This window comes from Phyllostomus discolor, chromosome 2 (assembly GCF_004126475.2).
Source record: "Phyllostomus discolor isolate MPI-MPIP mPhyDis1 chromosome 2, mPhyDis1.pri.v3, whole genome shotgun sequence".
In the NCBI taxonomy this organism is placed as follows: Eukaryota; Metazoa; Chordata; class Mammalia; order Chiroptera; family Phyllostomidae; genus Phyllostomus; species Phyllostomus discolor.
The window spans coordinates 201610811-201623815 of NC_040904.2; the positions used below are offsets into that span (position 1 = coordinate 201610811).

At 43.0% G+C, this 13005-nt stretch overlaps 1 protein-coding gene across 1 annotated transcript in view; it reads left to right on the plus strand.

Annotated features, from left to right (window-relative positions):
- The first annotated feature begins 2121 nt into the window (after positions 1-2121).
- The window catches only part of DRAM1 (DNA damage regulated autophagy modulator 1), a 40549-nt gene continuing 29665 nt past the window's right edge, over positions 2122-13005 (plus strand). Inside the window, exon 1 of the mRNA XM_028532746.2 lies at positions 2122-2704. Within this exon, the coding sequence (XP_028388547.1) occupies positions 2574-2704 (131 nt within the window). The 5' untranslated portion in view covers positions 2122-2573. The remainder of the gene's footprint in view (positions 2705-13005) is intronic.

Genomic DNA, 13005 nt, shown 5'->3' on the forward strand with positions numbered 1-13005 from the left:
AAAAAAAAAATAGAATGGAAGAATAGATGAAGTGCTTCCCAGATAAGGTCAAGTTAAAGGAGTTCATCCTCACCAAGTCCTTATTATATGAAATGTTAAAGGGATTATTCTAAGATGATCAAAACTATGAACAGTAAAATGACAAACTCATAACTATCAACAACTGAGCCTAAAAAAAACAAAAACAAAAACAAACTAAGCAAACAACTAGAACAGGAACAGAATTACAGATATGGAGGTCACATGGAAGATGGGAATGGGGGGGAGAATGGGGAAAAAGGTACAGGGAATAAGCAGCATAATTGGTAGGTACAAAATAAGCAGGGGAAGGTTAAGAATAGTATAGGAAATGCAGAAGCCAAAGAACTTATATGTATGACCCATGGATATGAACTAAGGGTGGGGAAATGCTGGTGAGAGGGAGGGTGCAGGGAGGAGGGGAATATAAGCAAAAAAAATGGGACAACCGTAATAACATAATCAATAAAATATACTTAAAAAATAAAACCAGACGAATCAGTAGTAGAGTAGGAAAAAAGAGCAAGGGAAAAGAAGAACAGGGAGGTGTGGTTTTCAGAACTCAGAAACCTAGGTAGAGATGTACAATGAAGCACCATGGATGATAGCTTTTGTGGTGTTATTTTTATTTTCCAATTACAGTTGACATTCAGTATTATTTCATATTAGTTGCAGGTGTACAGTACGGTGATTAGACATTTAATTTTCAAAGTGATCCTCCTCACTTATTCTAGTACCCACCTGGAACCATACATAGTTATTAGCTCTTGTGATTTTTTTAAAGCTTTATTTTAAAGCTTCTGCTTCATTCAATATGATGCTTACTCCCCCCACAGCTACAATGATCTCCTGAAATATGAGTCTATCCAAATTCCTACACTCTCCTTACTTCCAAAAACCAAACAAAACCAAAAACAAAGACACACACACAAAAGTAAATTCTTAGCAGGGCTCTGGTGGCATGGCCTCTCCATTCTCTGCCCTACACTTATTTGAGAGCTTAAAAAAACCTGACACATTTAATTTATTTATTTTTAGAGAGAGGGAAAGGGAGGGAGAGCATAGCCTCTCACAAGTCCTCAACAGGGGACCTGACCCCACAACCCAGGCATATGCCCTGACCAGGAATCGAACTGGCAACTTTTAGGTTTGCCAGAGGATGCCCAAACCACTTAGCCACACCAATCTCGGAAACAAAACCAGCAGTGTCTTAGTCTGTGCATTTTCTCCTGTTTCCTTGGCCCAGAATGCTAGTATCACCTTTCTTTGTGTGGAGAACAATCATTTACTTTAGAAAACTTTAATATCTGTCAGGAAACCTCTGGTTCATCCAGGTACTGGCCCCTGCCTCTCAGCTCTGCCCATATCCTATTTCATTTGATTGTCTTCAATCTGTTATTTTATTTTATTTTATTATTTTATTTCTTTGGACATCTGTTCTCTAACCCCCAAACAACTACTTAATCTTTGTATCCTGTCCTCTCTTAGGGCGTAGTACCCCAAAAATGTTTCTGCAGCGAAAATGACCCATGTTTGGTCATCAATGACCCAATGACCTCCACCAAATAGACCCTGGGCTTAGAATCCCTAAACTGTATCTTAAAATCACCATGCTTGTAGGTGCCTCCAGGACACAAATCCCCTTTGCAGGATTTGAAATGCTCGCCACCATTACTCATCTTACTTCGGTCATGGCTCCAAGTCGGGACTAACCCTGATCCGTGCCTGGAGAGAGGGAAAGGGCATTCTAATTTTTAGGAAACAATTACTCTACGTCCGCTCTGGTGGAAGGCAGAACCGTGGGCGGCACAAAGGCAGTCCAACCTGATTGGAGTTCAGCCCCACCCTGACCCCTACCTGCCGCTACACACTCTGGGTTTTCAGGTAGATACTATCCAGGTGGGTGTCACCTCCCTGCCGCGCGTCCCGGCAAAGACGTCCCGCACCCTTAGCCCGCACCCCGCAGCAGAGGCAGCCGCGCTGCGGGACGGGGTGAAGGTCCTCTCACGCCGTCTACCCTCTCCCCAGCGGCAAGCGGGCGGCGGGACCCAGGAGGGGAAGCCCTGGGTGTTCGAGGCTTCTACCCCGGAAACCCCGAGGGAAGGAGGGGCGGGGAGGAGATCAGTTTCTCCGGAGTTGTGCAAGCGCCGGAGCGGAGGCGGACATTCCCGCGCAGCCCCGGCCGCGCCGACCCCCCGCCGAGTCCTAACCAAAAGCGAAAGGAGCTGCGTCCCCAGCGTGGAGTCCGCAGGGAGGTCGCTGCGTGCCTCTAAGTCGGCCGGGCCACCACTTTGTGACTTCACTCGTTTCGCAACAAGCCCGGACCACTCGCGCCCCACCCACCCTGGCCCGCTGCTTTGCCGTCCGCCGCTTCTTCCGATCCTCTCCCTCCGGGCCCGGCCTGCCTCCGCCTTCGCGGAGACTCCTGTCCCGACGGCAGCGGCTGTCTGCGCCGTGGTCGCCGCCTGGCGGGCTGGCACGTGGCGGCCCCCCGCCCCTCGCAGCAGCCCGGCGCCTGGCCCCCCAGCTGAGTGCAGCGCACTCCTAGCGTCGAGATGCTGTGCTTCCTGAGGGGAATGGCCTTCGTCCCCTTCCTCCTGGTGACCTGGTCCTCCGCCGCCTTCATCATCTCCTACGTGGTCGCTGTGCTCTCCGGGCACGTCAACCCCTTCCTCCCCTACATCAGGTGAGGGACAGAATGGGTGGAGGTGCCGGGACGGGGCAGAGGCACCACAGGGAGCACTGCTGATGCAGAGGGCGGGGAACCAGACCCAGCTGGGGCATCTTGCAGAAAGACTGAGGTCTGACTGGGAGGAGAAGAAAGGCTGCATCCTGACACTTGTGTAGGGAGGCAGGGGCTATGGAGCTGAGCAGTCCTGACTCCACCTTAACCACTGAACAGAGTGCCATCAGAGGGGTTTCGGGATAGACAGAACTACACAGAACTTTCAGACGGTAGGACACAGAATCTCTGCAAGACGCTTCTTTGGCGATGATGGATGCTATTTATTGAGTGCCAAGCTGGAGATCCATCCAGGTGTGCACTAAAACAGCTCATATATTTCACTTCCGCTTCCCAGCATCCTCATGAACTGTGTGTTTGGCTCGTTTTTCATGAAAAGAAACTAAGTTTAAGCAGATGTTGAAATACCATCAGTGTGACACTGATGTCACAAGTAGGAAATGGTGGAAGCAGAATTCACACCCAGATTCGTCCCATGCCAAAAGCAACACTCCAGGTTTTTGGAAGTCGGGCTTAAGCTCTCCTGGATGGAGCTACCCAGGACTCCTCTGGGTTGGGTGCCCCCCGTATGAGACCCCTCAAGTTGTCAACAACTTGTGACATCGGTCGTGTTGTCTGTGCCGTTTAATTTTCCATGAGTTTTGGCCTCCACCTTTAGGGTTACTTCATCATTGCCCGACACATGTCCCGATCCTCTTTGTGTGGCTCCCAGGCCTGTGCCTTTAGAATGATTCACCTTTATCCAAGTGGTGTGACTACGGATCTGTGTTGGCTGGTGCGGCGATAATGAAGTTGGTGACACCTGACGTTTGTAGAGGTGATACAGATTGTAGGGCCTCCCTCTCCTGCAGCCCTTTTGCTTTGTGCCCGGTATTCCATCATTTATTTTATTTGTTTTTGTGGGCGAGGTAGGGGAAATGAAGGTGAGGCAAGAGGAGGCTAGAGTTTAGAGACCTGAGGAAGAGAACATTATGGAGATAGGGCACGTCTGCAGTCCCGGTGGTGGTTGCTCCCATGCAGGAAGAGGTGTCCATGCACCAGACACACATTCCTACCCGGCCTTGCGCCCCTGCAGAGACCTGGCTTGGTGTCTCGTGGCTCATCTCGGTCCCAAGTGCCATTGTCTCACTCCTCTTGATTATGAAGCAAGATAGATCCTCTGAGGCTTGTGTAAAAAGCTTTTCTCCCTACAATGTGTGTGTGTGTGTGTGTGTGTGTGTGTTTTAATTTATAGGAATTCATTTGAGCCAGACTGATGCCAGGGAGCAAGATCTCAAATGCTCCCCTCCCGGCAGTGCTTTTTATTGAGAAAAAGTACCAGTTTTTGTCCCGGATCTGAAGGGACAGATTACAGTAGATACACTTTGGCCAGGTGGCCAGGGGCAGGATTTGAATCTTTGTACAGGTGACTGATGTAGTTGTGATTAATGTCACCAGAAGGTGAACTTGAAATGGAAGATATTCAGAAATAGGGAAATGAGTTGACAAGACGAGCCACTTGTGAGATAATCAAATCACAGACGTGCCAGGGAAGAGGATTTAAATTGAAGTAGGAGAGGAAACCTTTAGGAAAAGCAGAATTACAGGATAAAAAGGCATGAGATTGTTCCCTTGTTGCCCAGAGTTATCAGCCTATAAACAAACAACAGACTCATGGATTGCTTGCCCGCTTGTGCCTGGGGCTTTTAAGTTGTCTAGTCTCTGCCCACAAGAGCAGCTAGAGCTCGGGTTGCCTCAGCCCCTCCTAGAAAACCAAGTCTTTGAGAGAAGGGCAAGATGTAAACAAGAGTTAGACGGCAGGAACTGAGGGCAGTGCCAGATTTATCAGTTTTGCCCAGAAATGTTTAGCTTTATCTTCTAGAACTCATCTCTGCTGTCGGTACCTCCTACTCTTCCTTAACCCCACTTCTTCCACTTCCTCCAGCCACCCTGGCTTCCTTCCTGTGTCTGAAATGTGCCAGGCCTCCCGCATATCCAGTCTCACTGTTCACCATAGCACCCATCACCTCTAGCAATCTGTGTGATTTACTTACTTATTATGTTGACTACCTGTCTCCACCCTGGAGTGTAAGATTCATGAGCTCTTAATATTTGTTGAATTAATATTTCTTTGGCACTCACTGTGGGTATTGTTATTCTTCCCCCTAGGGCAGGGCAGATGGCTTTAGGGAAGACTTGACTAAGTCCTTGGTGATTGGAATGTACAAATGCTCCTTGACTTTGGGGCTATATCCTGATAAACCCATCTTAAGTCAAAAAGGTCTGTGTAAAGGATGTTCAAGCCTATAGAGAATTTTTTTTCTTTTAAAAAATTTTTATCATTGTTTTTCTTATGTTGTAGAGACTTTATAAGAGTTTATTTGAGGCAAATTGACGTGTTGGGAACAAGATCTCACTGCTCCTAAGAATAACTGTTTTGCAGTTTCTTTTTTTAAAAAGATTTTATTTATTTACTTTTTAGGCAGAGGAGAAGGGAGGGAGAGAGGGAGAGGAACATCAATATGTGGTTGCCTCTTGTGTGTCCCCTACTGGGGACCTGTCCCGCAACCCAGGCATGTGCCCTGACTGGGAATTGAACCAGCAACCCTTTGGTTCACAGGCCAGCAGCGCTCAATCCACTGAGCCACATCAGTCAGGGCTGTTTTGCAGTTTCTTTTATGCATTTAAAATTATGGAGAAAACATAAGGAAGATTACATGCAGGTGGGAGGAAGCAATTTGGGATTGGATTACAGGACAATTAACAAGATTGTGTACTCTCTCAAGGGTAGATACCCCCTTTCAAACAGGATTACTTCTGCTATTTCAAAGGTGTGTTAACCTCAATGCAAGGCTGGCTTAAAACCTTTCACTAAAGAAGGTTCATGCTTTTGGCATGACTACGCACCAGGAGCTACCCATTTAGGAATCTATGGTCAGAGCACCCTGGGAAGTTACTTTCCCTAGAACTCCTTTTTTTTTTTTGGTCCAAAATATCTTAAGTTGAAAATGCCTTTAGTGCACCTGGCCTACTGAACACGATAACTTAACCTAGCCTACCTTAAACATGCTCAGAGCATATACATTTGCCCTAGGTGGGCAAAGTCATATTTAAAAAGCCTATTTTATGATAAAGTGTTCAATATTGCATGTAATTTATTGACTACTCTACTGAGAGTGAAAAACAGAATGGTTGTATGGGTACTCACCATGAACCATTAACACAGCTGAAAGCACACTGGGCCTGAAGAATGTTTGAAACATTGAACTAAAACAAAGAATGCTGGCCACATAGTACACTGCAGAGTGTGGTTTGTTTACCCTAGTGATGGATGAGGTGCCTGACTGGGAGTCAGGACATATGGATTTTACAACATTGTAAAGTAAAATAATCAAAAGGAGAACCATCGTAAGTCAGGGGCCATCTGTCTTTAAGATGAACCTCCTTTTACATGATGGCGTTGTTCACCGAATCAGATGTTCCCGAACCCTTTCTGAAGGGAAGGTCTGCTGTCCAGGAGCACCTGGTGCTGAAACCCCTTGAATCTTGCCAGTCCCTGGATCAGGGAGACAGATTTGAGGCCTGCCTCTTATCTCCTGGCCAGTAGACTTCACAATAAAAGCTTTTTTCCTTTAAAACAAATAAACAAACAACAACAAATGATGTGTTTTAATTAAGAGCCAGAACCATGGGAGGACCACTATCCAGTATGACATTCAAAGTAAGTTTCCTTATCAGGTATTTTATTTATTTGATTTATTTTATTTATCTTTAGAGAGGGGAGGGGAGGGAGAAAGGGGGAGGGGAGGGAGAAAGATAGAGGGAGAAACATAGATGTGTGAGAGAAATATTGATTGGTTTTCCCTTGCACACTCCCAACTGAGGACGTGGCCCACAACCCAGGCATGTGCCCTGACCAGGAACCAAAATGACCATTAGGTTTGTGGGACGATGCCCAACCCACTGAGCCACGCCAGCCAGGGCAGCATAGTTTTTAGCAACAAGAGGCTGGAAACCGTACAATTATCCATGAGTAGAGGACTGACTAGATAAATATGCTTTATCTAAAGAAGACCTCAAACAATTAGCTACTAAATTTAACAAGTTGAAATATTTACACAGTACAGTATTTCTGGATATAAGGCTATTAGTGCAAGGATGTCAAAACCAAGGACAAACAAAAGCCAACCTAAAAGTATTAGTTTAGATTTTTACAAGGCTACACCTACATTTTTGAATCCTATCCTGGTTAATTTGTTATACAGGGGTCCCTCAACTATCTCGAGTGTTACGTTCCAGAGACCCCCGCGATAGGTGAAAATCCGCAAAGTAGCGGCATTATATTTATTTTATTATTTATATATATTTTAAGGCTTTATAAACCCTTCCCACACTCCTATAATCTTTTCCCATTCTCTTATTAACCTTTCCCACACTCTTATAAACACTTCATATGCTCTCAAACACTTTCTACACTCTTAAACCTATGTAATCTTCACAACATATAAAATTCTATATGGGTACTCACCAGTGAATTATACAGTCGTCCTCGCTATATCATGGCTCACTTATTGCGATTTCACTGTATTGCTGGCTTTAAAAAGCCCGCGATATAGCGAGGGACGACCGTAGTTTCTTATATTTCATCTAGGTCCAAATCCTTCAGGCTGTCTTGGATTACTAGTTACTTATCAAATCTTCTTAGTTGATAAGCTACTCTCTTTTACATCGTCTTTGGTTTGTGTCTCATAGTTCCAGAATATTCAGTGGCCCTTTAAAATTTTGCCAGTTCTGCATTTTGGTTGCATCCTTTATTAGCCTAGTCTCACTTTTTGCTGAGTGCTGTCTGCTGGATAGTTTGTGGTCTTGGGTCACTCCCATTGTTCCACCTCACGAGCACAGACCCTGCTTGGTGATTGGTGGCTGAAAACTGGGTCTCCTAGAATTAAGCCACTTAAAAGGGGGGACGACATGACATAGTAAACAAAGTAAAGGAGTTGAGTCTTACTTGGTTAACAATCACATGTGGTGATTGTAGGGATCATGGGGGAAGGTGGAAGAGGGTATAGGGAGGATAAATGGTAATAAAACATAACAAGATTTAGGTTATAATCACAATGTGCTAATTCTTATACAAAATTCATTACAGTGAACACTTCTTATAATGAACAAAACAAAATAAATAGCCAAAATTCTTAAAATGGACAAAAATCTTAACATGGTTCAGGTGCTGATTTCTTAAGGAAGGAGTAAGTACTTTTACAACACTGCTTTATGATTGCATGATGCGAAGTCCATGATTTCATCACTTGTCTTTTGAAGGGGGATATGAAGACTGTCATTTTTGCAGGGATGTTTTGACTTCAGTTTTCCCAATATTCATTCTTTTTAAAAAATATTTTATTTATTTATTTTTAGAGAGGGAAGGGAGGGAGGGAGAGAGGGAAACATCAATGTGCGGTTGCTGGGGGCCATCGCCTGCAACCCAGGCACGTGCCCTGACTGGGAATCGAACCTGCGACACTTTGGTTCACAGCCCGCATTCAGTCCACTGAGCTACGCCCACCAGGGCTCCAATATTCATTCTTAATCTATGGATAAAGATTTTGATCTTGTTTATTGTCTGGCTCTCACACAAAAGTTCTATGAAGGTAGCGGTGTAGGGTCTGTTCACTGCTGCTTCCCTAGCGTTTATGACAGTACCAGGCACATAGGAGGTGCTTAGTGAATATTGACTAAATGCTGACTAAGATAATTTACAACATATGGGCATGTTTTATTTATGACTATTTTATTAATCTTCTCGGCTTCTTCAACTGTTAACTGATTCTGTTGATTAACTTTGGTTGTGATTTCAGCACCATTTCTACTGACTTCTAAAATTCTCCATATTTTATAAGACTGGCAACTTCACTTTCTAATCAATTTGAGTATTATCAGCTCCTCCCAGATTGAAAGCCACTCTTGTTTATATCTTCTACTTTGTCTCTGCCTCATGCTTCCAGAATATTCTGAGTCCCTTTACATTTAAAAAATTATTTATTTATTTATTTTTAGGGAAAGGGAGAAGGAGAGAAACATCAATTTTGTTCCACTTATTTATGCTTTCATTGGTCAATTCTTTATTTTTTAAAGATTTTATTTATTTTTAGAGAGAGGGGAAGGGAGGGAGAGAGGCAGATAAACATTGAAGTGCAAGAGAGAACATCAGTCAGTTGCCTCTTGCACACCCCCAACTGGCAACCTGGCCCACAGTCTAGGCACGTGCCCTGACTGGGAATCAAACCTGCATCATTTCAGTTCACAGGACTGCACTCAATCCACTGAGCTACAGCAGCCAGGGCTCATTAGTTGATTCTGGTATGTGCCCTGACTGGGAATGGAACCTGCAATCTTGGCCTATCAGGATGGCAGTCTAACCAACTGAGCTACCTGGCCAGGGCCTGGGTTCCTTTACTTTTAAAGTTTTGCCAGTTCTATATCTTAGTTGCTTTTTAGTAGCCTAGTCCCACTTTTTGTGCAAGTGCTCTTTGCTGGATCGAGTGTGGTCTTTGGTTACTCCCATTGTTTCTCCTTAGGACCGTAAGCCCTCCCTAGTGACTGGTGGCAGAACACTGGGTCACCTATAAGTATTCACTGTGTTGAATATTTACAACATTTGGTAATCATACTGACAGGGAATATAGAGTGTTGGATAAAGGAACAACTTTAGAGCTGACAGTTTTGTTTAGAACACAAGCCCACCATATACCCCAGCTGTGGGACTTTGGACAAGTTGCTTGGCTTCCCTCTGCTTCCCTATGGGTTAATGGCACCACCTCCGTGAATTAACACGTGAGCCCACTTAGAACTCATTAACACCCTGGCCCAAGGACATAATAAATTCTCTGCAAGCAATTCTGCTAGTATTATGAAGGGGCAAGTCCACATTGGTTTGCATAGATGCTGGTTTTAAGTAGGAAAGTGTGTTTAGTCGAGGGCTAATTTTAAGTGATTGGTTTATTTGTGCATTTAACAGCTTTCCTAATTAACCTCCACTTAATGAATTTGCTGGTTTAATTGATAACCTCATTCTCTGAAAGATACACTGGCTAAGACCAGTGGACCCTGAAAACCTTCCCCAGCAGTGGCCACTCAGAGCTCCTTGCTTGTTTCATTCACTGGTTTCTTTGTACACTTATCAAATGCCATCTGTGTTTGTTCCCAGAAGTGTTTATGCCAACTTATTTTTTTATCGTAATGACATTCTTTAACTAAATATACATGAACTGTAAAATTCAAAAAGAGAATTGTAGTTTTTAAGAAAAATTGGTTGACTGTTTTGGACAGATTCAAAAGAGACAAGTCAAAAATTGCAGCCTGTGTAGTAGTGTTTATAACAAATGTAAAGGTTTATAAAAACTGTTAAAATAAAGAAACTATAAAGATTTTGCACTCAAATTGCTTCAGAAATGTCTAAGGTTTTTCTCCAAAGAAACCAAAACTGGAAATGGGGTGGTTCAGAGTAGGTGTGGTCTATACACCGAAAAGACAGACAGTGGATTTGCACTCGTGTTGGCTTAACAGCAGTAGGTGGGCAAGTGACTGTGTTTCTAAGTTTGTGGTGTGTATGTCTCCATCCAATTTCTAATCACTTCCTGCTCAAATCAACTTTTTTTGATTACTAATTACATTGAATTTTAGGCAATGGTGGCATTTGTCTCCCTGTTCCACCATAACAATGGGGTTCGGGACAATAAATAATCAGAGAATGCGGTCAGTGCCCGTAGACTCACGTGTTCTGACACGATGTTAATGACAATGCACTGCAATGGCTATTACTTAGAAAGTGTGTTTCTGGGCCACAATGTCATAAGGATGAAAAGGCACACATGCCATTTGAAACTTTTAGCTAAGAAACATATCATTTTTAATTTAAATTTTTAAAAGTATTCTTTTGAATGATAATTTATAGTTTAATGTTTTCTTCAAGAAAACATGACCCAATTTATTTAATTATAAGAAAAGCAGAATGGCAAAACTGCAGACCCCAGACTTTTACATCTTGAAAATTAATTGAGGTGATGGATGCAGTGTTCGGCTCCTGAGCCAACAGTAAATAAATAATTTCTCTGTTCGATTTAATTTTCCACAACCACTTCATTACATTAAAATCTCCCCCTCTAAATGAAATAAAACTGTGGATGTTTTTCTCCCATTACTCCTACTTTTAAAAAGATAGAGTATTGCTCAAAAGTCTTCACTGATGCAGAGCTGACAACTTTTAAATATAAGGGCTCAAATTCAACTTTAAAAAAACAATGTTCCTCTTAATAGTCCTCTTTGCCTGACAGTAATCACAGTGCACTCCGTGCATGGTGGAGTTATTGCATGCCAAGGACAACTTAGTAACGGCTCCAGAAGGAATAGCTGATGCCAACCTGGTTGTAAATATACAATACTGTATACTCCTATGGAAATACGTGATCATGGAGAGAACTGCAGTGGAGCCCAGCAGAGAAGTATTCTTAAGTCATGTCCATTGAAATTAGACAGCTCTAGATGCAAGCCCTGGCTTCCCCATTAACTGCATATGTGACCTTAAGCAAGTGACTTTTCTAAGGACTCAGTTTCCTGATCTTCAAGGTGGTGATAATGAGTACTTTTTTTTTTTTTATAAATAATGTTGTGAAGACCAAGTGAGATGTGCCAGACTGAGAATAAGCACTGAGGAGATGTTTTTCTTTTGTGATATTAGCAGGTGTAGTCCGAGCAGGATGGTGTCTGGAGACTTCCCTCAACAACCTTCTCGAATTTCACTTCTAATCACCTCTGTCTTTATTACCACTCTGGTACCAGACACTGTCATCTTTTGACAAATACTCAAATCTAATTGAAGCATATTTATGCACCATCCTCCATGTAAATAAGGCACGGTGCTGGGTTTTGTGTGTAATATAGAGATATACTAAACAGTTTGTAAGGGCTGTTTAGAGGCAAAAAAAAAATGTAAAATAAAAGGTGGTCTCAAGCTTGCGTGTTTAGCATTCATTCAAGTTACCCCATCCCCTGCTGGGTCAGGTCATACGATGGCCCTCCCTGATGGTGTCCCTGGTCTACACTTGCCCCTCTGTAATCTTTTCATAATATCCTTTAAAAACATGAAGTTCATGTCACTTCCCTGCTCTCAGCCCTCACCAGCTGCTCAGGATGCTTAAAGTAACATTCAGAGTCCTCACCACAACCACGACCCACAGAGCTGTCTGTGACCCCTATTTGTACACACACATTGTTGCTCACTCCCGACCAGCCACACCCACTCCCTTGCAGTTCCTCTAACATATTGCTGCCCGAAGGTCTTTGACTTCGCTATTCTCTCTGCTGGTCATTTTCCTGGCCCAAGTATTGCACTTTAGTCAAGTACCTTCCTAGAATACCCTGTTTCAGTGGGTGGCTCACTTATTGTCTTCTCTTGTCTCTCTCTTGTCTTCTTTTTTTAAAAATATGTAGTTTTATTGATTGATTTGAGAAAGACAGGGACTTAGACATTGATTCTTGTTCCACTTATTTATACATTCATTGGTTGTTCCATGTATGTGCCCTGACCGGGGATGGAACCTGAAACCTTGGTGTATCAGGACAGTGCTCTAACCACCTGAGCTATTCAGCCAAGAATGTGAGTTCCAGGAAAGAGTGGCTTTTTCTGTTTTATTTACAAGTACATTCTTCATGCCTACCTAGTTGCCTGTTACATAGAAAGCAATCAGTATCTATGTGTTGGGTCAATGAGTCCTTGAATTTTTGTTAGATATTAAGCTTCTTGAAGATAGTAAATTATCTTTTCATCTTCATAGCCCCATCAACTGGCACAATTTCCCACCCTTAGGCAGTGCTTAACAATTCTTAAAAAGTGTTGCATGAGTGAACCAAGAGGAAACTCAGATTGATAGAGGGAACATTGCATGAGGGCAGTGTGTGGAAAGAGCAAGTTCTTTGCATTTATGAACAGGAAATTCTTTTTACATTTAAAAATAGTTGCTATAGCTTTATAGAGCCTTTCATTCTAGAGTAATTGCCACCAAGTAAAACTGCTAAAAAGTCAATAAAATGTAATATCTTCTTATCATGCTTACTCTTTTTAAATAATGTATTTAAATATCATGAAGATAGAGGAAGGAATGGTCTCCTTTTATTAGTGGCATGTTAAGTGTTTCTAGGTTCTAAGTCTTGATTAATCTTCCAAGCAGTGGGCCTAGGATTTTAAGGCAACCAAAAAACCTCAGTCT